The following is a 27074-nucleotide window of genomic DNA, read 5'->3' as shown; positions in this document are numbered from 1 at the left end:
CCTTACCATCCTTCAAGTCTCCTGTGAGTCTGTTTTATTCGGAGAGTCTTAATTCTCTCATAGTACTGTCAGAAGAGAAGAGATTGTTGAGAGAATTCTTCTGTTACTTAGATCTAAAGCTGACCCGGCTGAGGAATGACCTTACTGGAGGAATGTTTGGTTGCTTCTGTTTATAAGTTACTCTAGTTCTCAACTTTCACTCTCTTCCTGTTCACTGTTTTTCCCAGTAAAGGTCTTCCTCACCGTTACTTCCTGTGACTTATTCCCAAAATATATGTATTTTTGAGCCTGAAATTTTAGCTTCTTATGGATGGGACACAACCTAGGATCTTAGGATAATTACTCCATCCTTTTAGTTTATCAGTAAGCTGGTAAATGTTGAGTTCTTCCTGTGTGTACTTTTGGCCCTCCCTGTTTGTGGGTCCCATACCTGCAGGTTCTGCATCTTTGGCTTCCACGTCTGCAGATACAACCAACTGCAGATTGAAGATATTTGGGGAAAAAACCAATTAAAAATAGCAATACAAGAATAAAAAAATACAAAAATACAGCATAGTGTAACTATTTACATAGTACTTACATTGTATTAGATATTATAAGTAATCAAGAGGTGATTTAAAGTATACAGGAAGATTTGCTATGTGCATAGATGATATGCAAACACTGCTCTGTTTTATAAAAGGGAATTGAATGTCTGCAGATTTTGATGTCCATGAGCCTGGAACTAATCCCCTGTGGATACCAAGGAACAATTGTATTAGAAATTTTGCAGGTTTGAAAAAGAAATGTGAGTCAGGTCTTCAAAGAGCTTAGAGAATGAAAGTGCCCTAACTAGGCTGGGCGTGGTAGCTCACTCTTGTAATCTCAGCACTTTGGGAGGCTGAGGAGGGTGGATCACCTGAGTTCAGGAGTTCAAGACCAGCCTAACCAATATTGTGAAACCCCGTCTCTACTGAAAATACAAAAATTAGCCGGGCTTAGTGGTGGTGTGCCTGTAGTTCCAGCTACTTGGGAGGTTGACACAGGAGAATTGCTTGAACCCAGGAGGCAGAGGTTGCAGTGAGCCAAGATCGCGCCACTGCACTCCAGCCTGGGCGACAGAATGAGACTCCATCTCAAAAAGAAAAAAAAAAAGTGCTAAACTAAATGGTGCTAACTTTGAGTGAAACATGAGTTTGGAAAAGAATTGGTTACATGACTTTGCAATGCCTTATTGGGATACTTGAGCAGAGTCTTGAAGGGTGAGTGGATTTGATTTGGAGTGAGAAGAAAACTGGAGAGAGAACAGCAAGCGTAAGAGCATAGTCATGTATTTAAATATGAGTATGTGTGGTGGGCGTTGGAATGAGGGAATAAATAAAATAGAATCAACAGGCCTGATGATAGAAGAGGTCATTGCTAGGGTGGAGCATAAAAGCCAAGTAAAGGAGGTTGTAGTTAACTTCATAGGTCACAGGGATCATTGCAGAATAACAGGATGAGGAAAGTATTTAGGAAGAACTGTAGCGAGAATAACTGTTCTAATACTGTTCTAATAGTTCCTGGAGAAGAGAAGTTAGGGAACCTGCTAAGAAACTCTTGGGGTCCTCTAGCTGTAAGGCAAGCCTTTGTTTTAGACTTGGTGATAGCAGTGGGAGCCAAGAATGAGGTTGGTTCCATTTCCATATCCAGTTCTTTGATTTATCCACTCATTCCTTCATCAGATATTTGAGTGTCAATATGTGGAGGAACAGAGGGCAGTAGTTAAAAATACGCATCCGATGGGTCAGATTCCAGCTCCACTACTTACTGTGTGACCCTGTGCAAATGATCTGACATCTTTCTGTTACCGTTTTTTTCGTCTGTAAAATAGATATTGTAATATACCTACCTCAGGATGTGTTGTGAGGACTAAATGAGTTGCTGTGTTTAACTGCTTGAAGAGTGCCTGGACGTAGTGAGTGTCCAGGAAGAACTGCTATTATTAATGTATCAAACATTCCTTAACCTTGGGTGCCCAAGAAAGTCATAATCACTTCTTTTGTGGAGCTCATAGACCATTGAAACACCAGACATTAAACTAATAGTCACCTGAATGGGGAAATAATTGAGAAAGTACCAAATGTTCTGAGAATTTAGAAAGGGACTTAATTTAGCTTTGGCATGGGGTGTAGAAGTCAGGGAGGTGACATTTAACTTGGGGTGTGCAGAAGTTAGCCAGATAAGGATGTGAAAGGAGAGTGTTGGAGGCAGGAGAAGAGTGTGTCCAAAGGCCCTGAGGAGGGCAGGAACTTGATTTGTTTGAGGATTTGAAAGTCTTATATTCTTGGAGTTTGGCAAAGTGGGGCTAGATGGGTAGGAGGAACCTTATCTTGCAGGGCCTTGGGGGCTGTGTTTAGGATTTTGGGCTTTTTATAAAAAGCAATTGGAAGCTATAGAAGGATTTTAAATAAGGAAGTGTCATGGAGAGATTTGAACGTATTTTTGTTTTGTTTTTTAAATACCATGTTGATTTCCTCTTTGGAGACGAAACAGATATGGTATGAGTGTGACTGTCAGGAGAATAACTGTTCTAATGGTTTAAGGGAAAGATGATGTTTATATTGGGGGTAGCAGTGGAGATGGACAGAAACGCATAGATTTGAGGATAACTTGGAAGAATCATTGAAGAGGGTAAACTAATTTAATAGATGGGGGAATTAAGGGAGATGCCAGATATGAGATCTGATATAGCAGTGGGGTGGCCGGTGGTGCTGTTTATGAGACGACGAATGTAGAAGTGTATTTAGAGTGAAGTTCAGTTTTGGACATACAGGCTTAGAAGTGCTTGTGAGCCATCCATGAGGAGATACTGAGACTGCAGTTTTATTATGTGGTTCTTGAGCTCAGAGAAGAGGTCTGGGTTGGAGATAAACATTTGAGAGTAGTAGACATATAGATGATAATTGAAGTCCCCCATCTACTAAATTAGTTCACCCTCCTCAGTGTTTAAAATTGCCTGGGGAGGCCGGGCGCAGTGGCTCACACCTATAATCCCAGCACTTTGGGAGGCTGAGGCGGGTGAATCACCTGAGATCAGGAGTTTGAGACCAACTTGGGCAACATAGTCAAACTCAGTCTCTACTAAACATACAAAAAAATTAGCTGGGCATGGTGGCGTGTGCCCATAGCCCCAGTTACTGGGAGGCTGAGGCAGGAGAATCACTTGAATTTGGAAGTTGGAGGTTGCAGTGAGCCAAGACCGTGCCACTGCACCCAGCCTGGTTAACAGAGGAAGCTCCATCTTAAAAAAAAGGCCCGGCACTGTGGCTCATGCCTGTAATCCCAGCACTTTGGGAGGCCGAGGCGGGTGGATCACCCGAGGTCAGGAGTTTGAGACCATCCAACCTGATCAACATGGTGAAACCCTGTCTCTACTAAAAATACAAACATTAGCTGGGTGTGGTGGTGCACCCCTGTAATCCCAGCTACTTGGGAGGCTGAGGCAGGAGAATCACTTGAACCTGGGAGGTGGAGGTTGCAGTAAGCTGAGATCATGCCATTGTACTCCAGCCTGGGCAACAAGGGCGAAACTCCATCTTTAAAAAAAAATGTTTGGGGAGATAGTACAGATTGAGGAGAAGAACGTTTAATATGGGGCCCTGAGGTAGGATGAAGCCCCACTTTGGAAAAGCAGTTCAAGATGGATAGAGGGTAATGGGCTGGCAGAGGGAATGGGAAAGAGCAGCAGATAGGAAAATCTGGACTGTAGTGTCATGAAGGCAAGGGAACAAAATGTTATAAGATGTGCGTGTGTGCATCTGTGCGTGCATGGGCAGGGGGGTTTTATTAATAGAGAGGGAGAGTGGTTTCAGTTGAGTTTGGGGGTTGGTGAATCCAAAGTAGTATGATGAGTTTGAGGGGTGTGAATGGCTGGTGGGAATGAATACGGTGACTGTAAATAGCTATTAAGAGTTTATCAGCACCAGGAAAGGAAGGTGGAACCGGGGAGGGGAATGTGCATTTCATACATGGTGATGAGGGAGCCAGTGGAGAAGGAGAAGTGGAAGAGGAGGCAGTGGATCTTATATGCTCCTTGAGATGGCAGGAGGAGATGGGATGTAGAGCGCAGAGAAGGATTGATTGCCTTTTGATAGGAAGGAGAGAAGGGAGAGAAGGGGGAAGTGATGAAGTAATGCTCATATCATTTTTGTTTTCTTTGAAGAGGTGAGGAGGAGGAGGAGAAACAGAAGGTAGCCTGAGGTATAGGGAGAGAGTGGGAAAGTTTGAGACAGCCATTATGGAAATGAAGCTGATTGGAAAAACTATATATTAATGATTACCAGATAATATTATATACTAAAGCACCCAATCCTGATGATTCTTGTTAATATCTCTCAAAAGCCATCACCTCTTCTCTACTGCTTATCCTCCTGCCTGAATTCAGGTTTTAATTATTTGAACCTGTTCTGTACTAGTTTTCTTTCTTTTTTTTTTTGGAGACAGAGTCTCTCTGCTGCTCAGGCTGGAGTGCTGTGGTGTGATCTCGGCTCACTGCAACTTCTGCCTCCTGAGTTCAAGCGATTCTTGTACCTCAGCCTCCTGAGTAGCTGGATTACAGGCTTGTGCCACTATGCCCGGCTAATGTTTTGTATTTTTAGTTAGAATATGGGGTTTCTCCATGTTGCTCCTGCTGGTCTCGAACTCCGGAGCTCGGGCAGTCTGCCCACCTTGGTCTCCCAGGGTGCTGGAATTACAGGTGTGAGCCACTGCACCGGCATATTGTACTAGTTTTCTAAATGGTCTTCTTGACTTCAGTCTTACCTACTTGTAATTCTTTTCTGCATTACTATCAGGAAACTTTTATTAACTTCTTTTTTTAAAATAAGAAAATATATGTTGTTACTACTAATTTTTTAATTGTACTTCTGGTACACAGAATTTGCTAATATTATAAGCCTTGGGTCATGCCACTCTCTCACTGTTGGTCTCGTCATAACCTTTTAAAATTTATTTACTCAGTAACTTTTAATAATGTAATAAGCAGTGTGCAGTTCTATCTATTGCCTTCCCTTACCCATAGTAAGGAGCCTTCTGATTTCTAAGTCCATTCTTCCCTGGGGTCCTTTTTTATATAGTTTTATTGCATCTCTGTATTTCTAAAATGCCCTTTTTATTATAGAAAATTTTAAACATACACAAAAATAGAAAAAGTGTGAATTCCTATGTACTTACCATCCAGCTTCAACAATTATCAACACATGGCCAATGCATTCAGGCCCTTCTCTGCCTGTGGAGTATTTTGAAGCAAACCCCGGACACCATATATATTTTTTAATTGTATTGAAATGTATAAGGTACTCATGCTGTATGTACACTTTTGGAGAGTGCTTTCTTAGTAACATTGTCATGATCCATTTGTTTTGTTGGAGTCATTATAGTTTATTAATTGTAGTTTCTACATACTGTTCCATTGTATGAATATACTATAGTTTATTCATCTTCTCTTCTGTAGATGGCCCTTTGGGTTGATTCCAGGTTGTGGTTGCTATGAATAATGCCACCATGAACATTCCTATACATGCCTCCTGTGGTACATGGCAAGAGTTTCTCTTGTGGAATTTCTGGGTTAGAGAGTGTGTGAATGTTCAACTTTAGGATATGATAACAAATATTTTCTAAAATAGGAAGTGTATTGATTTATACTTCAATCAGAAATGTATAAATGTATAAATGAATGTTTATTTTGATTAATAACCTTTATTGGCTTCCTATAATCCGTTAAGCGGGCATCATTCTTTCCCTTTATCCATATTTTAGAGTACTGACTATGTGCCAGAACTATGAAGGTGCTAGGAATATAACAATGAATAAGACAGATAAACTTGCTGTTCCCAAACTAAAGTTCAGATTCCTTATTTCAACACACCAGGCCCTTAATGGCCAAGCACCTTCCTACCTCCTTATCCACAGCCTGCCTTCCTAGCTTCGTTTCTTTCCATTCCTTGTAATTTACCCCAAACATAATATTTATAATTTCTAAAAATACAGTCTTTTTAGAAATTATACATATTTTCTATAATATTTAAAAATAATGTCTTTGTTTTTTTACCCCCCACAGACAGGGTCTCACTCTGTTACCCAGGCTGGAGTGCAGTAGCATGAGCTCAGATCACTGCAATCTCTGCCTCCCAGGCTCAAGTGATCCTTTCACCTTGGCCTCCTGAGTAGCCAGGACTACAAGTGTTTGCCACCATACCTGGCTAATTTTCTGCATTTTTTGTAGAGGCAGTGTTGCCCAGGCTGTTCTCAAACTCCTGAACTCAAGCAATCTGTCCATCTTGGCCTCCCAAAGTGTTGGGATTACAGGCGTGAGTCACAGCGCCTGGTCTAAATAATAATCCTTTTTTGGCTCTGGCCTTGCAAATGCTATTACCAATATCTTTAAACCCCCACCTTCACCATTGCCTACTGAGTGTCAGATCAGCATCACGTGTTTTAGGAAGCCCTTTCTTGATCTCCCTAGTCTTAGTTGCTCTTCCTTCTTTGTACTCCTATGGTACTGGGTGTATATCTATACATCTTATATCGTAAGTGGTAATTTTCTTGTCTTCTGTAGTAGAAAGTCATCATTAAGAGCAGAGACTGTGTCTTTCCTCTGCATTTCCAGTATCCAATGTAGTACCTGAGGCATAGTAGGTTTTTGGGAGGTGCTGAATGATTGAATGGCAAGGTTTTGGGAGGTGCTGAATGATTGAATGGCGAGGAAAGGGGTAACTGAAGAGAGATTTTGAAGGAATAAATGACCACACTTGATGACACACTTGCTAGTGAGTGAAGGTGGCTGAAAAATTAGATATGGTTCCAGAGTTCCTCCCTAGGAGGTAGGAAGGCCTTAAAGTATATTGTAAAGGCAGAGATACGAGCTGAGGTATTCTGTGGAATATAACACAATAGCTATCCTGGCTGCTTTTGAATCTTTGACCTTAATGCCTCCAGTCCTCCTTTTCTCAATCTGTTTTTTTCATGTCTTTCAGGTGCAGAACTTGGCAGTAAGGAATCAACAGGCCTCAGCTCAAGGACCTCCAATGCAAGGCTCCACTCAGAAGGCCATTCCTCCGGGAGCTTCCCCTGTCTCTAGCCTCTCCCAGGCCTCTAGCCAGGCCCTAGCGGTGGCACAGGCTTCCTCTGGGGCCACAAGCCAGTCCCTCAACCTTAGTCAAGCTGGTGGAGGCAGTGGGAATAGCATCCCAGGGTCCATGGGTCCAGGTGGTGGTGGCCAGGCACATGGTGGTTTGGGCCAGTTGCCTTCCTCAGGAGTGGGTGGTGGGAGCTGTCCCAGGAAGGGCACAGGAGTGGTGCAGCCCTTGCCTGCAGCCCAAACAGTGACTGTGAGCCAGGGCAGCCAGACAGAGGCAGAAAGTGCAGCAGCCAAGAAGGCAGAAGCAGATGGGAGCGGTCAGCAGAATGTGGGTATGAACCTGACACGGACAGCCACACCTGCGCCCAGCCAGACACTTATTAGCTCAGGTAAATTGTCACTCCTAATGTCATTATTCTCCCAGAATTAATGTGAAATTTTCCTTTTTTTCTTTTTTTGCCTTTTTTTCTTCACCTTTTTGTTTTTTCCCCGCTTCTGTTGGTCCTTGAATAGAGGAAGGAATGGGAATCATATCAGCCTTGAACATATTATTCAGGGTCGGAGGTCAAGTGACAGATACAGATCTTATCTGTTTCTACCAGGCAATAGTCAGCTTACAAGTTGCCCTGTCCGCTTTCTTAGGCTGTTAGTTCTTCAGTTTATCACTCTGTCTATTCATTCATCACATCTTACTGAATTGTTTGCTGTTTTCTAGGAATTACTGGGGATACATTTTTGAAAAGCAGATTCCTTGTCTTCATGTAACTTAGCATTTACTATAAGGGATGAATTCTCTCTTCACTGTTTAATGTGGTTACTTGGTCCAGCGTAGAGCAGATATAGTACAAATGCCTTAGAGCACTTAAGACTAATAGAGAGGTGGGGTGCGGTGGCTCACTCCTGTAATCCCAACACTTTGGAAGGTCGAGGCAGGTGGATCACTTGAGGTCAGAGTTTCAGACTAGCCTGGCCATCATGGTGAAACCCTGTCTCTACTAAAAATACAAAAATTAGCTGGGCATAGTGGTGTACGCCTGTAGTCCCAGCTACTCTGGAGGCTGAAGCAGGAGAATAGCTTGAACCCGGTCGGCAGAGGTTGCAGTGAGCTGGGATCGCACCACTGCGCTCCAGCCTAGGTGACAGGGCAAGACCGATAGTTTATACTTGCTTTCAGACTGCGGGTAAGATGTAGTTAGATGTGTGTATCTTATTTGGTCAAGTTGATTTTTGCCTTGTTTCTAGCACCTTAGTTGTTGATATACTTACATAATTTACTCACACAAAAAATTAAAAGTTAGTTATTATTATACTTGGTATTTACATACTCTAGCAGTTATATTTCTAAAGTGCTTTATCACATGCTTTGATCTCTGGACAATCTGGTGCAATATGGAGAAGTAGAGTTTGTCAGTCCCAGTTTACAGTGGAGGAAACTTAGGTCAGAGCTGACAGGTGCTGACTCTTAAGACTTAGATAGTGATCTAAGCTGATGGTTTGTAAAATCCAAGTCATTCATGGGAAGATGTTGGTATCTTTAACTCTGTGAGTATCTATTTTTTCAGTGAATATTAAGTGCTTCTGAAGTGTCAGGCCCTGGGCTCTGTATTAGGGATGTGAAAATAAATAAAACATTGGATTCAGCCTTTGAGAAACTCCAAGTCTAATGGAGGAGGGGCTAACCATTCTTCTTTGCTGAGTACAGAGTAAAAGAGTACAATATTTAAGTATGGCAAAGATAAGAGACACAAGAAATTACTGAGGCTCTATTGAGCAAGGGAGTTCTTTCTCTGGGATCTTTAAGACTAGTGGTAGTTGATAATGTCTGATTCAGTGGAAAGAGTATGGATGAAGTGATGTCCAAGTTTCATACTGACTAGATTTATTTTCACCGCATAATTCCAAAACTAGGTATACCTTGGAAAAATGATTTTACTTTTAATTTAGAATGGTTATTATTCTCTGCTCTTTTTTCTCTTTATTCTGTTCTGGGATTGTTCCTACAGCCACCTACACACAAATCCAGCCCCATTCACTGATTCAGCAACAGCAACAGATCCACCTCCAGCAGAAACAGGTGGTGATCCAGCAGCAGATTGCCATCCACCACCAGCAGCAGTTCCAGCATCGTCAGTCTCAGCTACTTCACACAGCTACACACCTCCAGTTGGCGCAGCAGCAGCAGCAACAACAGCAGCAGCAGCAACAGCAGCAGCCGCAAGCCACCACTCTCACTGCCCCTCAGCCACCACAGGTCCCACCTACTCAGCAGGTCCCACCTTCACAGTCCCAGCAGCAAGCCCAAACCCTGGTCGTTCAGCCCATGCTTCAGTCTTCACCCTTGTCTCTTCCACCTGATGCAGCCCCTAAGCCACCAATTCCCATCCAATCCAAACCACCTGTAGCACCTATCAAGCCACCTCAGTTAGGGACTGCTAAGATGTCAGCTACCCAGCAACCACCACCCCATATCCCAGTGCAAGTTGTAGGCACTCGACAGCCAGGTACAGCCCAGGCACAGGCTTTGGGGTTGGCACAGCTGGCAGCTGCTGTACCTACTTCCCGGGGGATGCCAGGTCCAGTGCAGTCTGGTCAGGCCCATTTGGCCTCCTCGCCACCTTCATCCCAGGCTCCTGGTGCACTGCAGGAGTGCCCTCCCACATTGGCCCCTGGGATGACCCTTGCTCCTGTGCAGGGGACAGCACATGTGGTGAAGGGTGGGGCTACCACCTCCTCACCTGTTGTAGCCCAGGTCCCTGCTGCCTTCTATATGCAGTCTGTGCACTTGCCGGTGAGTGATGTCTGATGGTTTTGAGGGCACTATTATGCATGAGAGAGGACCTGGGGCTGAGTGGAAATAGAGCTTAATTTAATAGGGGAATAAAGAGTTAAGAGGGTTAATACTGGTATTTATCTGCTTTTTCTGTAAGAGAGTGACACATTAATGTGTATAATATCTGAACTTTATACTCCTAAATTTGTTACTGATACTATTCTGGGTTTTGGGTATGTAATAAGTTAGATCAAGATAGCCTTAACCAAATCAGTCCTTGAAAAAACAACAGTTCTTGGTTGGTCTGCATGAATACAGGGTCTCAAGACCTAGGTCAGGACTAAATCATGTTACATTTTCTTTTGTCCTGATGTAAAGTTATTAGGAATGACCAGGAATTTTAGTGTACCATGGGAAGTAGATAAATTGGCAAATCTGGAACTAAGAAAATTTTCTTTGAAAGAGATTATTTATGGTAATAATTGTGGTTCCTTGTTATCCTTCATTTGTACATCTTTGTTTCTTTCCTCTTCTTTATAGGGTAAACCCCAAACATTGCCTGTCAAACGCAAGGCTGACTCTGAGGAGGAGAGAGATGATGTCTCCACGTTGGGTTCAATGCTTCCTGCCAAGGCATCTCCAGTAGCAGAGAGCCCAAAAGTCATGGATGAGAAGAGCAGTCTTGGAGGTGAGTAACTGACTTCTAAAATGCTGTTGTAGTGCACACAGAGTAGAGAAATGTTCTGAGTGAGCTAAAAGATAAATCTGATTGAGTAGAAAATGGGCCAGAAGTTGGTGGACAAATGAATAGGTCCAAAAACAGGGAATCCAGGGTGAATTGTCAAGGGTAAACATAGATTATTATGGAAGATCATGCCGGCTCAACTAATAGATGGATCAGTATTTCATCTCATGTCTATTGCTTAATCTGTGTTTATTTTCCAGAAAAAGCTGAATCAGTGGCTAATATGAATGCTAATACCCCAGGCAGTGAACTAGTAGCCTTGACCCCTGCCCCATCAGTACCGCCTCCTACACTAGCCATGGTGTCTAGACAGATGGGTGACTCAAAACCCCCACAGGCCATCGTGAAGCCCCAGATTCTCACCCACATCATTGAAGGCTTTGTTATCCAGGAAGGAGCAGAACCTTTCCCGGTGAGGGCAGGGCCACAAGGTGGGACTTTGAAGTGGGGACTTGGTTTGATTGTTGTCTTTTCAAACTCCAGTAAAAATAAAAGGCACAGAACTATTTAATTAAAGAATGGTTCAGTTACGCTGTTTAGTTATAAAGAAGGAAAGGAAAAGGAGTGTGTGAAGCATAAAATGAAAATGTTAGGAAGAGGAGAAAAAAAGGAAGAAAGTAACCTTTAAAACTGTAATGTTTAGTTAGATTAACTAGTTTGTTTTATAATGAATAGAACAGTAGTGAAGTTAAGGAGCTTTCCTAGGGTTTGTAGAACCAGGACTAGAACTGAGGTGTCTTGACTCCTAGTGCATTTTCAGCACCATAGGAAGGAAGAGGACAAAATAGGGAGCCAGTGTAGGAACCTGTTCTCCATTGGCTTATCTGGAAAGAAAAGCCAGTTACTACTTTTTTTTTTCATTTCCAAACATTGTATAGAGACCAGTTACCACTCTTAATGATTAACATATTGAAAGTGATTCTCTCTGAACCAGACTTGGTCTTTAACTCAGAGATCCAAGCAAAGACATAATATTGATTGGGAAATGTTGGGGAAAGCTATAGAGAAGCAGAAAGGGATCAGGCTAACTTAATTCTAAATGTTTTCTGGGACAGGTGGGTTGTTCTCAGTTACTGAAGGAGTCTGAGAAGCCACTACAGACTGGCCTTCCGACAGGGCTGACTGAGAATCAGTCAGGTGGCCCTTTGGGAGTAGACAGCCCCTCTGCCGGTGAGTATTTATTTAGAGACCCATTTAGGGGAAGGAGGCTTGTGGAGATGTGTTTGAGGATTCAGTGTAAAATAGTAGTTACCTGTTTATTTAAAGTAGAAATAAGGCCTGGCATGGTGGCTCATGCCTATAATCCCAACACTTTGGGAGACCAAGGCAGGCACATCACCTGAGATTAGGAGTTCGAGACCAGTCTGGCCAACTTAGTGAAACCCTGTCTCTACTACAAATACAAAAATTAGCCTGGTGTGGCAGCATGCACCTATAGTCCCAGCTACTCGGGAGGCTGAGGCAGGAGAATCACTTGAACCTGGGAGGTGGAGGTTGCAGTGAAGTGAGCCAAGATCGCGCCACTGCACTCCAGCCTGGGCGACAGAGCGAGACTCTGTCTCAAAAAAAAAAAGTAGGAATAAAATGAAGTCCGTCTACACATAGAAGCCATATTATATATCAGAGTATGTAGAATCACAGAAAAGGAGTTATATAAGGTTAGGGGAATTTATCCAGCTAAAGTAACCTTTTGAATTGTTATTATTTTTTTTGAGATGGAGTTTTGCTCTTGTTGCCCAGGCTGGAGTGCAATGGTGTGATCTTGGCTCACTGCAACCACCGCCTCCTGGGTTCAAGCGATTCTCCTGCCTCAGCCTCCTAAGTAACTGGGATTACAGGCATGCGCCACCACACCCGACTAATTTTTGTGTTTTTAGTAGAGACGGGGTTTCTGCGTGTTGGTCAGGCTAGTTTCCAACTCCCCACCTCAGGTGATCTGCCCGCCTCGGCCTCCCAAAGTGCTGGGATTGCAGGCGTGAGCCACCGCGCCCAGCCCCTGAATTATTCTTTACTCTACAGATGTATTTTTTGGCCGAGTGTGATGACTCTCACCTATAATTCCAGCACTTTGGGAGGCCAAGACCAGTGGATTTCTTGAGCTCAGGAGTTTGAGACCAGCCTGAGCAACATAGTGAAACCTTCTCTCTACAAAAAAATATAAAAATAACTGGGCATTGTGGCACGTGCCTGTAGTCCCAGCTACTTGGGAGGCCAAGGTGGGAGGATCGCTTGAGCCCGGGAGGTGGAGGTTGCAGCGATCCAAGATAGTGCCACGGCAGTCCAGCCCGGATGACAAAGTGAGACCCGGTCTCAAAAAAAATTTTTTTTTTTCAAAAGATGATCTAAAATAGGACGTTTATGTCTTTAATTTCCAGTTCTCCTTATTCTAGATTTTATAATCTGTCTTAAGGACTCTTATTTACATTTTCCCCCTGCTTTTGGAAATCCTTGTGGTAGATGGATCTTATATCTTTCTAGGCATTAGTAATTAGTTCCTCTTTCCTCAGAAGTTGAATCATATCTGAAATCTAAGAGTGTGAATTAGGATAAAATTAGCAAGACATCTAAAATGGAAAGAGTTTGGCTTAAGATTAGGAAGATGTCATAAAGTTCTCAAGGGACACGTCTTCATGGTTTTAGATTTTGAACTTTGTGTTTTAGGGATTCTCAACTAGGTTGTGTAGGTTTTTGGGGGTAAACCCTGAGAATAATTTTAGAATCCAGCTCTGAGCCTAATGATTGCTTGAGGGGCAGCAGAAACCCATGGTGACTGTCCAGCAATGCCTTGTTTTTTAGAGTTAGATAAGAAGGCGAATCTCCTGAAGTGCGAGTACTGTGGGAAGTACGCCCCCGCAGAGCAGTTTCGTGGCTCTAAGAGGTTCTGCTCCATGACTTGCGCTAAGAGGTACTCTGGGCACCCTCCTCCTTGCCCTCAGCACTGATATCTCCATCTAATGTTACACCCCTTCCCCAGGATCATCTCATAGCTGATATTTTATGTCTGCCTCCTTGCTTTTATTCCCTTCCCCAAATCAGCTCATAAGCAGCAATTCACATTTAGAGCAGGGTAGTCTTCTGTGGCACTATTGACATCCTGTATGTGCCCTGTCCTGTAGGTACAATGTGAGCTGTAGCCATCAGTTCCGGCTGAAGAGGAAAAAAATGAAAGAGTTTCAAGAAGCCAACTACGCTCGCGTTCGCAGGCGTGGACCCCGCCGCAGCTCCTCTGACATTGCCCGTGCCAAGATTCAGGGCAAGTGCCACCGGGTGAGCTGCTTGTTGCAGAGCCAGATGCCTTTAAAGTGGGTCTTTTTTCTTTCCCTACAGGGCAATTCATTTGCCCAGGTAAGAGGGCGTGAGGTGAGAACTCTGGTTTCACATTGATTGCATTACTCCAAATTCCAAGAGACCCTGACCCCCTTTGTGTCTGGACCTCTTACCTAACTACTGGTTCATATATCCAGTAATCCTTACACTGTACTTGAGTAGAGAAAATAGATCAATTGTTAGGTCATGGGGAGAATCAAGGAGGTGATACAGTTTCTATTTAAAAGACACTTGAGAGTAGATTTTGGGCATTTGCAAATAAAGTGCTGCTTATTTCATATGTGGTAAGATTAGTTTTTCTTCTACGCCCAATCCAGGGTGGTTTGGGAAGAGAGAGAGGAGAATAAACCTTTGACACTGACCTCACTGGTTTGCTATTTTCCCTATAGGGTCAAGAAGACTCTAGCCGAGGTTCAGATAATTCCAGTTATGATGAAGCACTCTCTCCAACATCTCCTGGGCCTTTATCAGTAAGAGCTGCGCATGGAGAACGTGATCTGGGGAATCCCAATACAGCTCCACCTACACCGGAGTTACATGGCATCAACCCTGTGTTCCTGTCCAGTAATCCCAGCCGTTGGAGTGTAGAGGAGGTGTACGAGTTTATTGCTTCTCTCCAAGGTACTGACCCTCTCTTCAACAGAACCCAGGTTGTTTTCCTTACATCATCCCGCAGGGGCCTTGATAAGAGGGAAAGTAATTGACTTTAAAGCAGTGGGAGCTTGAATGCTAATATAGCGGCTCTACTCCTAATATTTATTCAAGTTGACTTCCTGATTTTTTTCTGGGTTGACATTATCTTCTATAGCGTCAGTAATTTTACAGTGTTTGATTATCATATTTCATGATGTAGCTGCATTTCTCACTAAATTTTTGGATAAAATATTTTTTATGTGTAATTATGATACCTACCAGGGAGAAAATTTTTTTTTCAGTGGAGCAGGGTATTAGAAACTAAGTGGCTATTGTTGCCCCACTCTTCAAAGAGGGCTTGTTTGCTAGTCTTTTTTGTTTGTTTGTTTTTTAAACAGAGGCAGGGTTTCCCTATGTTGTCCAGGCTGGTCTTGGAGTCCTGGGCTCAAGAGATCCTTCTGCCTTGGCCTCCCAAAGTGCTGGGATTATAGGTGTGAGCCACCGCACTCAGCCTATATGCTATTCTTGACAAAGAGTTTTCTCCAGAAATGAAAATTACCCTACCCTTCTTGCTATTTGTCTCAATTCTGGGCCCTTAAACAAAAAGATCACAAAGAATCTTTTTGCCAGTATAAAAGAAAACATGCTTTTTTGTTCTCTCGCTTTCTCCCATCTCCACGCTATTTGAATGAAGTTATTTCTGTGGTTGAACAATTTAGTTGCTTTTCCTTTCTTGGTCTTGGACCTTGGCTTTGTTGTTGTTGTTGTTTTGAGACAGTCTTACTCTGCTGCCCAGGCTGGAGTGCTGTGGCATGAATTTTGGCACGCTGCAACCTCTGCATCCTGGGCTCAAATGATCCTCCTGCTTCAGTTTCCCAAGTAGCTGGGACTATAGGCATGCACCACCATGCCCAGCTAATTTTTGTGTTTATAGAGTCAAGGTTTTGCCATGTTGCCCAGGATGGTCAACTCCTGGGCTCAAGGGATCTGCCTACCCTGGTCTCCCAAAATGCTGGGATTACAGGTGTGAGCCTCTGCCATTTTTTAAATAGCCAATTCTTTCTAATTTCATTTTCCTTTTAAAGCTTGCCATCTGACTTCGTATTACTGAATTTAGGACAAGTACTTTGGAATTAATCATTGCTAGACCTCAGTTTCATTTAGTTTCCCTCCTCCTATCATCCGGCACTACCTACGTGTTCTCACCATTTCTTCTAGGCTGCCAAGAGATTGCGGAGGAATTTCGCTCACAGGAGATTGATGGACAGGCCCTTTTATTACTTAAAGAAGAACATCTTATGAGTGCCATGAACATCAAGCTGGGCCCTGCCCTCAAGATCTGCGCCAAGATAAATGTCCTCAAGGAGACCTAAGGTGGCCCTGTTGCACAAACCAGCCTAAGGCAGACACTCCCCACTGTCCAGGTTATAACCTGGTACCAGCAGAGACTTTGCAGGGAAGAAAGAGCTGTTCCAATCATGTAACCTTCTGTAGGGGATTACTGAGACAGGGAAGAGAAGTGCAAGAATTGGTTGCTGGTGCTACATGGCGGCAGCTTTGACATTTTCTCTGGGTTCTACTTTATTTTGTAAAATCTTTACAATTCTCACCATTTCCACCTACCTTAATCCAATCTTTATAGAAGAGGCAGTCTAGAGAACTAGGACTGCTCAGCCTTATCCTGGAATGGAGCATTTAGCCCAGGTCTTAATTCTCCAAGAGGAGGAATACATAGTATGGTAAGGCAAGGAACTGGGTGGAATGTTAGGTTGCCTGCCCAATGGGAGAGGTAGGGTTTTTCTAGCTTGTGTGACACAAGTAGCAAAATCTGGTACACCCCCTGCCAGTGTAGCTGTGGCTCAGAGTTTTCTCTTTGTTGTCACTTACTCCCTTGTGATTGAATCTTTTCTCCCGGCAGGATCCCCAGCCAGTGTAGAGACTTGATTGACATCTTTCTTATGCTGCAGGGACTAAAAGTATTTGACTGGGGCATATGTGGCTGCTCATTCTTTCTGCATCCCACTGTTCCCCTCCAATTTGTTACTTTGTACCCTATTTTTCAGTTCCAACTCTGCTCTGTCCTATAGCTGTATAAAACCAGAGTGCGTGGGGCTAAGGTCAGGAGTATAAGTACCTGCCTTAGGCACTATTCCTTATACAACAAAAATATTAAATATTTTTTTCCTCAGTAAAAGGATGAAAATCGGTTTCAGTTGTCTTACTCTATTCCAGTCTTTGCCCACGTTCACACAAATGACTAGGCCAATATGTTTTGTTTGTTTTTTTAATCATTACGAGTTTTTGTACAAAAAGTGATTTTTTTTTTCTTCATTTTAAAACACCAGGGTGTGGGGGGAGGGATGCAAACAAATAACAAAAAAGATGCTTTTGTAACATTATTTTCCCTGTTTAGAAAGAAAAAATCACTCCAATAGTATTGAAAAGTCCAAAGATGAAATAGTTTCATTTTCTTTTCCTAAGGCTTAGAAAAGGCCCCCTGCCTATTGATTCCATTCCTCTTTTGTGTCCAGTGGAGCCATGTTACTCTTCAGTGGCCCAGGGGTTCACTATTACAGAAAGATCAGTCCAGGTTTCTGGGCACATGGCCTAAACAGGAAGATGGAAGCATCAGAGGATTAAAAACCTTTCCCCACAGAAATGTGGGCAAGAAGACACTTCCCTGAGCCAGCAGAAGGGACAGGTGCAGCAGCATTCCACACCCAGCGCAGAGGACAGCAGAGCCCTCGATGTCCCACTTCTGCTTCCATTCCCTTTCCAGAAGATTGAAAAAAAGGTCAAAACCACATGCCTGTGGAGAAAGTGCGACACGTTTAGAAATACTGGTATAGGGAACCAGGAGTAAGAAAAGCTTTACCAGCTTTTACTACAAATGGAAGAAAGACATCAGGATCCCACCACCGCAAGGTAAAGTGACTTCCCTTTTCTGGAACCCCTGTGGCACAGGAGTTCCAATTTTCCTTTCCAGTGGACTGGATTTCTGGATAGGCATTTTGGCTGTATGTGGACAGATAAGACCACAATCCATGGCCCAATCCCAGCTATACAGTCACCCCAATTTCCACAAATGATGTGATGGTACCGTATAATCCTGTAAAGGGAAATTTCACATTTTTCCTGTCCTAATCCCAGAGGTGGGAGAAGCAAGTCTAGAACATCTCCAGGCTCAGACTAAACGAGAGTACTTGGACTGCAACCAAGTAATCACTGCAAAGTAGTTCCAAGCAGCAAGAAATACCAGATTCTCATGGAGACTACTATAGGGTACAGAATAACAACATGAAAGCAATCAAACCTGTATAAATAATGTTTCTTGGCATTTTTTTTTTTTTAATTAAAGAAATCCAGTGTCTCAAAAACTTGTGAAAATGTGTTTAAAAAACAAAGGGCCAGTGAGCCTGCCACACCATTTTGCCCATATGCCTGTTGTACCTTGTGATGTCAAGAGACAATGCAAAAGCCTGTTTTCACAGGCCCTATTAATATTAAGTCTGACTTACAACTGTACCTCTCTAGAGAAAAAACAGAAAATAAGGAACAAAGGGAAGGCAGTTTTACTAGTGAGAAGATGCAAATCAAAAGCAAACTGGAAAGCAAGAGCAATAGTAAGGGTGAGATGAGAGACTGGAGTTGAGACTGCTTGAGAAATCTGGCTGTGTAGCTTTGGTTTGGGGGACTGAGGAAGAGGCTGGACATATAAAGTGCAATCTACATTGGTAATAAATGGTCATCCCTTTCTTCTGACTCCTCCCCCAGCTGGTCATCCCCCACACCACGATATGCTGCAGGCACATTTCGAGGTTTAGAACGGCAGACAAAGTCACAGCCATCCTGTAGGGGAGAAAAATAATAATAATTTGGAGCATCCAACTTTAGGTTATGAGAAAAATGTACTTACGGTCTAGGAATGTGGCAAGAATTGGTTTTCTACAGGGATAATGAGAAAACCTAAAAGATGTGACAATCAGCCTAAATTCAATTTGGGACAACAGGAGAAAAAGTTTCTTCTTAGGCCTCCCCTTCTTCCCACCCAGGCCCACTTAAAAGCTAAATCAGATTTAGAAGAGCCCACCTGGTCATCAACAGTGTTGCTCTTTCAGCAATTTCTTACCAAGGCCAGAAACGGATGCTGTGCCACTTACTACTTTGTACTAGGGCAACCGTCTTGTTTACTGGGACTTTTGTGGTTTTAGCACTCCATGTCCTGTGTCCCAGGAACCCCCTCAGTGTGAGCAGACCAGGATGGTTGGTCACCCAGCCTTGTTTGCAGGCTACAAATTCAACCAGCTGCCCTGTTACTTACTGCTACCAGATTTCCAAGATCCTGCCAGAAGGCTAAGTGAGGAAACTGCTCCATTCCTTTGGCTCCCACCACCAGTCGCTGGTATAGGAACCCCCCAACAACATAAACAGCAACCAGTGACGCAAACCTGTAGAGAAAGAAGTCTATACTTAAGAACTGAGAACTAGTAAAACTCAGGATAACCTCTATATTTACTGTTAGCTGTTTCCTAAGATACATTCCCTGAAAAGGAAAAATGAGTAGTGACACTAAATGAAAAAGGGGGCTGGTAGCTCTTAGAAAACCAATTAGAGTGCTGTCAGTCCAAGAGAAAAAAGGCCCAAAGTGTGACAGGGTGTGATTCTATGGCCAAGAATAATCACCGTTAAGTATATGATTCCATTTCTCTAAAAGTTCTGATAACCGAATGAAATAATATAAAAATTGCCTAGTCCTCCAGCAGGGGAAAAAAGCACCTCCAAATGCAAATCTATACCGGCAACTAAACATTAAATCTCATTTAAAAAAAACTTGCAGAGTCAGTTTTTTTTTTTTTTTTGAGATGCAGTTTTGCCCTTGTTGCCCAGGCTGGAGTACAACGGTGCGACCTCAGCTCACGGCAACCTCCACCTCGCAGGTTCAAGTGATTCTACTGCCTCAGCCTCCCAAGTAGCTGGGATTATAGGCGTGTGCCACTGTGCTGGCTAATTTTGTATTTTTAGTAGAGACAGGGTTCACCATGTAGGTCAGGCTGGTCTCAAACTCCTGACCTTAGGTGATCCGCCTGCCTTGGCTTCCCAAAGTGCTGGGATTACAGGTGTGAGCCACTGTGACCTGGCAGAATTATTTTATAGCTAGAGGATTTAAAAAGTCATCCCCATCAATTACAGTATAATATACACATGTACAGTTTGTGCTTATGTACCACCATATAGTTACTGATCTTAAAAACAAAAGGAAAGAAGGTCTGTTCTGATAAGGCATACTCACGTGACAAGTAAGATAGAACCCACACTGAGGTGGGAGATCTCTGGGGAACAGGCCAGGCTGCTATCCATCTCAAAGAGGTAGAAACAATCTTGGACTTTGCCCCGCTCCTCAGACACAGGGTTAAAATTGTCCTGATGATGAGATGGCATAACACATTTAGGTGGTAAAGTGTTTTGACTCCTATGCAACAAAATAAAAAACCCCCAAAATACCTGCTCCTTCCTAGTTCAGCAGCCTATTTTCCATGGAAGATGCGTGTCTGACACAGAGAGAAACTGAGCTGCTAGTATTCTAATGTCCATTGCAATGTATTGTGTCCCCTCTGGATATTCTCCCCCACCTCACGTCAGTCCTTTCAATCTCCTCCCTCGCCTTATACAACCCAGGGTGCCTCACCGCTAGGGTGTGTCGATTGCAGGAGATCATCACCACTGCACGACGCTGCTCCTTGCCACAGTGGTTGTCATATTCATCACCCCCTTTATAGATCAGCATGATCCAATTACCTGAGGAGGGACAAGGAAAATGGAGCTATGGCGTGGGGGAAAAGCAGAGGCAGATCTGGGTGGTATGGCAGAGTGGAATTGAGTAATTCATTGCAATTGGTTATAAGTAAACAAGCCTCATCAGTATGAACTTGGTACACCAGAAATGCCAAGCTAAACTTGTTTGCTTACAAAGACTTGTGTTCCCTTAAGACAAGAATCAGATATTCATTTAAGAATAATCTGCCGGGCGCGGTGGCTCAAGCCTGTAATCCCAGCACTTTGGGAGGCCGAGGCGGGTGGATCACGAGGTCAGGAGATCGAGACTATCCTGGCTAACATGGTGAAACCCCGTCTCTACTAAAAATACAAAAAACTAGCCGGGCGTGGTGGCGGGCGCCTGTAGTCCCAGCTACTCGGAGGCTGAGGCAGGAGAATGGCGTGAACCTGGGAGGCGGAGCTTGCAGTGAGCCGAGATCACGCCACTACACTCCAGCCTGGGTGACACAGCGCGAGACTCCGTCTCAAAAAAAAAAAAAAAAAAAAAGAATAATCTTAGGCCGAGACGGGCGGATCACGAGGTCAGGAGATCGAGACCATCTTGGCTAACACGGTGAAACCCCGTCTCTACTAAAAAATACAAAAAACTAGCCGGGCGAGGTGGCGGGCAACTGTAGTCCCAGCTACTCGGGAGGCTGAGGCAGGAGAATGGCGGGAACCCGGGAGGCGGAGCTTGCAGTAGCTGAGATCCGGCCACTGCACTCCAGCCTGGGTGGCAGAGCAAGACTCCATCTCAAAAAAAAAAAAAAAAAAAAAATCTTAATTTTTAACATTAAAGGTAGGCAGCTGACAATGCAAAAGCAATTATGATCCATACCTTAACACTGATTCATTTTCTGAATATCTTCTAAAAGCAAAAAAAGAGGTTCCATACAATGGCTGAGCAGCAGGGGTAAGCCCATCTAAGATTTCAACTTAGCCCCAGATAAATTCAAAGCAGATATTTAATATTGGAATGTATATCTCCTCTTTAGTATTTACTGTGTTCAGTTATTTTGCAAAATATCATTTGATTCAATAATTGTGAGGTGAATGCTCCTCGTTTTGCATATGAGAAAATAAAGTCAAAAGGTGATATGACTTTCCAGTCACAGGATTAGGAAATAGGAGGAGAACCTAGTCACATAACCCCTAGCCCCAAATCCTTTTGTTATTTTTGTATTGTATTATTTACCAGGAGTAAATAGCTACCCTGTATAACTTAGTTATTTATCTGTATGGGAGGGAATTGGACCATATAGGTGCTTACATGGTCCTCTCCAGCAATGCGACTTTTAAGAAATACCACCACCATAGCACAAAAGTCAGTGGGTAAAGTTTTGCAGACTGAGTAGTTTGCAAAAAAAGTTTGAGCTCTTAAAATTTAACTGGTCAACTTTTGATTAATTTGATGAAAAGTGGTGGTGGTTGGCATTTTTAAGTCTAGTGTGAAGCTCATTAAAAGTATTTGGGTGAATAAAAGAACTCTAGGCTATAGAATTCTGGCTAGAGTTGGCTGGGAGCGGTGGTTCATGCCTGTAATCCCAGCACCTTGGGAGGCCGAGGTGGGCAGATCAGGAGGTCAAGAGATCAAGACCATCGTGGCCAACATTGTGAAACCCCGTCTCTGCTAAATATACAAAAATTAGCTGGGCGTGATGGCACACACCTGTAGTCCCAGCTACTCGGGAGGCTGAGGCTGGAGAATTGCTTGAACCCAAGAGGCTGAGGTTGCAGATTGTGCCACTGCACTCCAGGCTGGGTGACAGAGACTCCGTCTCAAAACAACAACAACAAAAAATTCTGGCTAGAGTCTTCATTTTGCATAAGTTTTTCACTAATTGTAATGCACAATTGTCCTGAGCTGTGACTTACAGAGGAGCTGTGGAATTAGGCATCCTGTGGTATATTATAGTCTCAGGTGTGCCGAACCACACATATGATATACCGAAGAGACTGGAAAGGGCCACGACATACAGGATTGTCAGAGGGATTGGTTGGGATCAATTAGTTAATCAAGAGTAGGAAGGGGAGTTTTCTTACTTCCGTTGAAGATGTGAGTCTCGTTGAGTCTCCCTACCACTGTCTCCTTCCCATTACTTTTGTTGATTTGCACCAGGCCTGCCCCAGAAGTGTGGTTGCCAGCTTCCCGGCACACCCTGAAGATGTAGATGTATGTGTCTGAACCCTGGCCCACAGTGCTCTCAAAGCTGTCAAGAGAAGTGGGAAGAAAGAAGAGGAGTTACCAGCTATCAGCCTCAGGAATAAGAGCATCCTTTTCCTTTAATTAAAACAAAACAAACAACATGCTCGATTTACTTGAGGTCATGGCTGAGTGAATATTTGTTTAAGATATTCATAACCTTGACAGACCATCCTTATTGCTGATGATGAATTATTAAAATACACCACCCAAGATAGCTCAGTATTCTAGTTATTTTTAGAATGCCTGTTAGTAACCATGTTCCAATGAATAAGGGCCCATGTTCATGGGATAGTCTCATTTCTTAGGGACCAACTTCAGATTTATATAACTGAAGATCCCTGACACTTACAATGACGTGTCAGCCTAAATATGTTTATCCGATATTTCTAAAGTCCTATTATATGTAGGTATCAAATAATGCTTAAATTTCTACAAGCTAGTCTCTTGGATCCAGTCTTGGAAGTAGCTACTCTTCTGTGAAAGATGAGAAAACTGCACACGGCAACTAAAAGCTGGGCTGAGAATTTGCTCTATATCATAAAAGAGAGCACGTTATCAAATAAAATCAGTAAGAAAAGACCTTAACATAAATATTTTCTCAAGCTCTTTAAGGTTCTTCTCATTTACCTTTTATTAAACAGTGGTTTCAGCCTCTTCACTAGAGCCAATTCTTTCTCTGACTCTTTACCCTTTTCTCCTACCAAGTCGCAAGTTTTTTCTTCTGCCTGCCAGGATTCTCTCACTGCCACAGCCAGAAGTAACAGCAGTAGCAGTCCAGTCCTCCAGCAGTTGTAGAAAGGGAACATCCTTTGGGAGAGAGTGTGTGTTGGGGAGGGCAGGTAGGATCAGGAGAGGGGGAAAGAAACAAAGCGTATGAATGTGTAATAAATGGATGGTATTTTGACTATCCAGAAAGTACACGATTCTCTGGCATATGCAACACATAGTACATTTTAATATCTCTAACAAGAGCACCTGCAGCAGAAAACTCATTTATATTTAACTTTTAGTCTAATGTATAGGTGAGTCTTTCAGAACAAACTACAAGGTTGAGAAGGGGGAAATGAAGAAAACTTAAAAGAGAATGATGATAGCTTGGGCGGAGCCATCCTTGCCTCCTTGCCTCTTTACTGTTTGATGGCTTGATGAAGTCTTTTGAAACCTCTTCGGCCTCTACAGGTCACAAGTCTCAAGGGTTTCTAGACTTCCAGTAAGTACAGTTGTCTTTTATGCTACAAATCAATGACAACAAATTGGGAATCACCAAGCCATTTTACAATAGAGTAAATTCAATTCACCTGCTGCTTGTACTGCTCTAGGAATGAAAACACACAGCTCTCTTTCCCAAACTTACTAGGTTGGTGCAAAGGTGACTGTGGTTTTGGCAAAAAAACCCCCACCAAAACCTAACATTTTGTTTTCTCTAATCCATCCTCATATCCAGGACAGACTGATTTACCCTTGCAAAACACTTCACTCTGATATCTGTTAATGATCCCTCAGGCCATCGCTACTTGTTTATTCCAACAGTATCACGGGCAGTTTCCTGATTTAACTCTTCTAAACTTTTCTCACTTACAATAAAACGCTGCAAATCTGGGCTTTGGTATGAATATTCTTTAAAGTTCTCTAGTTCTTTTTCATGCTGGTCCACTTACTCCACCGCATTTTTGAAGTATAAAACTTGAAACAAGCAGAATTTTCATGGGTACTAATGAGTGTGAAGATGGGAAAATGGAAGCTCCAACCTTGACCCTGAATGCACTTTCCCCATTTCCCTAAACAAAGTAACATCTGACCTTCTATTTCCCACACCCCACTAAAGCAACAAATTCCGGGAAATTGTCTGCCTGACTTCCTGTACCCCAAACATCAATTCACTACTGTAATATTATGGTAGTTGCCATAGAATAATCATAGCTAGCCAAGAGGTCCAAGGCCCTCATAACACATTTAATGCACTGAAACCACACAACAGCAGGAAACAATAGACTACTGCCTTGGGCCAGGTGCTGTTCAAAGCACTTAACATATATTAAATAACTAATTAATCCTCACAACCTTATGAGTAAATACAATTATTGTTGCTATTTTACCAATAAGAAAACCGAGACACAGCTAGTGGAATTAGCCAGAGAGTCTGGCTCCAGAGTTCATGGTCTGTCATTACATGTATATTTCCACTATGTACATAATAATTTTTTGGAGATGAGAGCAGGCAACCAAAACTGTGGGTTTTTTTTTTTTTCCTCCTAAGAAGTGAAGGGGAAGTGATTCCTCACAGTTGACTGAATAGGTGGTGAAATAAAGAACTTAGACCTCCAACTCCCACCACCTTCCCTAAGTTAACCCACTGCTCAACACACAACTTGACCAGCTGACTCACTAAAAAGAAATTGGAGGCTCCTTTTTCTAGACTAACTTAGCCTGCCATTTTCCTTTACAGTCAGTCTCTCAGGACCTAATTAAAAACTGACAGTTGATGATTTCTTTTCCTAAACTAGAACAAGGAATCTCACAAAATTAGGAAGGAATGAAAAGTTAAACACCTCAGCCATTAGCTGAGTTGAACTATCTTTTATTTGCTTATTATTAAAAAAGGGTAATAAATTGATACTGTATTCTTCTTTCCTGCTTAAGGCTTGGCTTTAAATTTAAGCTGCTTCTCTTTGATTCAGTGGCATAATGCGCTAAATGTTTTACCTAGATTATGTTCATTAATCTTCACAACCCAGAAAAATAGGTGTCATTTTTCATACTTTAAAACGAGAAAACTGACGCTTTACAGAATTAGTTAAATTACTTGCTGTACATTACACAGGTATTTTATGTGTATGGGGCAATTTAGACGATTCGTGGCATAAAGATGACTGCTGGAAAACTTACAAACATAGGGGTGCAACAATCAGGCAGAGAACGAAATAGAAGGGTTGGGTAGTCCCCTTTTAATATGCTACAATTAGATTCTCAAGGTACAAGAGTTTGTCTATATACTTTGGAAATAAGGAGCAGGATTTTATGATCTTGAAAAATCTCTTTCAATTTTCTTATTCTCTAACGACACATCTATTCCATTTGGCAATGCTAAAAATTATCCTTTATTAGGGTGGCCAATGACTAAGTCAGCAATTGGGAAGCAGCTTACACCACTGGGCCTCTGTAGCACTCACTTCCCCATCTGGTAAGACAGCCATGGCCATTTTTCCAGTGGAATTTCTACTGTCTTCCCGCTGGCTCCTTTCTGATGTAGCAGTCCTTATCCCTTTTTCTCCAGCAGCCTACATTTTTAGAAAAGCAGCCCCAATTGGCTAAAAGGCCCAATGCTTAAATGCTTAAAGAACTCAAGAGAGAAGGAGCCTCAGAGAAGTAGCGGCTTCGTCCCAAGAGCGGAAGCTCCCCACGAGGAACACATGATAATCCGTCCATCAGCCATTCTTATCCATATCACAGTCGCATCCCCCTCAAACCTCTCCCAGGGTGCTAGAAATTCTCGCTCTGTCCAGTGTCCCGACTTTCCAAGTGCTTGGAGCCATACCTTCTCCAAATGATGCCACTTGACCTCCCACCGTGATGCAGGCCAAAATTTCTCCTACAAATAAATCCACGAACACCTCCAACGGACTCCATACTTGGGGTTATCTTCCTTTCCCTGCTTTCCAAGTATCGTAAATCCCCTCTCTGGTTTTGGAAGTCCTTTCTCCCTCACACCTTTCGGAACTCCGTGACTCTCCGCCCCCACGCCTCCGCCTCTATTCTACTCTTAGGGCTCCTCAGCCAGATCTTTGGCTAGAACCATGGTCAAGGGAGCCATTGCGATCCCGGCTCCTGTCATAGACGTTTAAGTGTGAGCGCACCCCAGCCCGCCTCCTCCTCCACGCCCCTCACACTCACGTGTCGCGGGGAACTGGAGCAGCCAAAGCTCAGAATCCCCCGTGAATACCCGTCTGGGGATGGGAGACGGGGCCAGCTAGGGGCCGGCCGCAGACCCCGGTCCCAGAGCTAGTTTCAGAGGCCAGCGTTCCCCCTAGCGCCTGGATGTGCCCCACTCCGGGAACCGGAAACAGGAAGCGCCAAGAGGCCGCTGGGCAACCGCTCCTCCCACCAGACCCCGCAGCATGTGACCAAAGAACAATTTCGCCCCTTTCCCCTTCCCGGTCTCCCTGGGATTTTAGCTCCGCCCTCGTTCCATCAGCTCCAATCACTATCGAGGTTGTCTAGTTTCGCCTTTTCTGGTTGCCTTTCTTCCAATGGGGTCCCAAAGTCCCGCTTCCAGGGCCTCTCGGCTTGCGCGCCCCGGTCACGCGGCGTCACGCGCCGGACCGCTCCCGGGTAGGGTCCGAGTGAAGAGAGTGCGAGGGGCAGGTGGCGGAAGCGGAAGTTACGCTGGCAGCTCGCCCTCGGGCTCGGCGGGAGTTGTAGTTTTCACGCTAGGTCTCCTCCGAGCGTTTCCTAGACCGTTCGCCGCCTGAGAGGGACGCTG

The 27074-nt window shown here is 43.5% G+C and overlaps 2 protein-coding genes across 11 annotated transcripts in view; one reads left to right on the top strand and one right to left on the bottom strand.

Moving 5' to 3' along the window:
* The window catches only part of LOC101024722 (polyhomeotic-like protein 1), a 25658-nt gene extending 8881 nt beyond the window's left edge, over positions 1-16777 (top strand). For all 5 annotated transcript variants that reach the window (XM_009180154.2, XM_003905943.4, XM_009180151.4 and 2 more), the window contains 9 exons: positions 6996-7488; positions 9103-9887; positions 10410-10557; positions 10815-11026; positions 11670-11784; positions 13411-13519; positions 13731-13881; positions 14331-14562; positions 15793-16777. In XM_009180154.2, coding sequence (XP_009178418.1) covers positions 6996-7488; positions 9103-9887; positions 10410-10557; positions 10815-11026; positions 11670-11784; positions 13411-13519; positions 13731-13881; positions 14331-14562; positions 15793-15947 — 2400 coding nt within the window. In that variant the 3' untranslated portion in view covers positions 15948-16777. The remainder of the gene's footprint in view (positions 1-6995; positions 7489-9102; positions 9888-10409; positions 10558-10814; positions 11027-11669; positions 11785-13410; positions 13520-13730; positions 13882-14330; positions 14563-15792) is intronic.
* On the bottom strand, positions 16451-27074 carry LOC116272834 (cation-dependent mannose-6-phosphate receptor). 6 transcript variants are annotated; one of them, XM_031661668.1, is made up of 8 exons: positions 26486-27074; positions 23718-23826; positions 23222-23401; positions 22432-22598; positions 20261-20370; positions 19865-19995; positions 18896-19022; positions 16451-17383 (listed from the first exon to the last, which is right to left on the bottom strand). In XM_031661668.1, exons 3-8 carry the CDS (start codon positions 23398-23400, stop codon positions 17156-17158), a joined length of 942 nt encoding a protein of 313 aa, XP_031517528.1. In that variant the 5' UTR covers position 23401; positions 23718-23826; positions 26486-27074; the 3' UTR covers positions 16451-17155. The 6 variants fall into 6 exon arrangements, with proteins under 6 accessions (XP_031517528.1, XP_031517526.1, XP_031517525.1 ...); XM_031661666.1 differs by lacking the exon at positions 23718-23826; XM_031661665.1 differs by lacking the exons at positions 23718-23826; positions 26486-27074 and adding an exon at positions 26130-26476.

This window comes from Papio anubis, unplaced genomic scaffold (genome assembly GCF_008728515.1).
Source record: "Papio anubis isolate 15944 unplaced genomic scaffold, Panubis1.0 scaffold219, whole genome shotgun sequence".
Classification (NCBI taxonomy): Eukaryota; Metazoa; Chordata; class Mammalia; order Primates; family Cercopithecidae; genus Papio; species Papio anubis.
Note: the sequence above shows the minus strand (reverse complement) of the source record. Positions and strands in the feature narration are given on the sequence as shown.

Excerpts from the sequence above, each read along its gene's own strand:
- LOC116272834 (XM_031661665.1), bottom strand. The coding sequence starts at position 26,221 with ATGGAGTCCGTTGGAGGTGTTCGTGGATTTATTTGTAGGAGAAATTTT. Across the intron at positions 20,371-22,431 it reads GACTCACATCTTCAACGGAA|GTAATTGGATCATGCTGATC; the intron begins GTAAGAAAACTC and ends GTCCCTCCTCAG. Across the intron at positions 17,384-18,895 it reads ATCTTGGAAATCTGGTAGCA|GCATGTGGTTTTGACCTTTT; the intron begins GTAAGTAACAGG and ends CTTTCTCCACAG.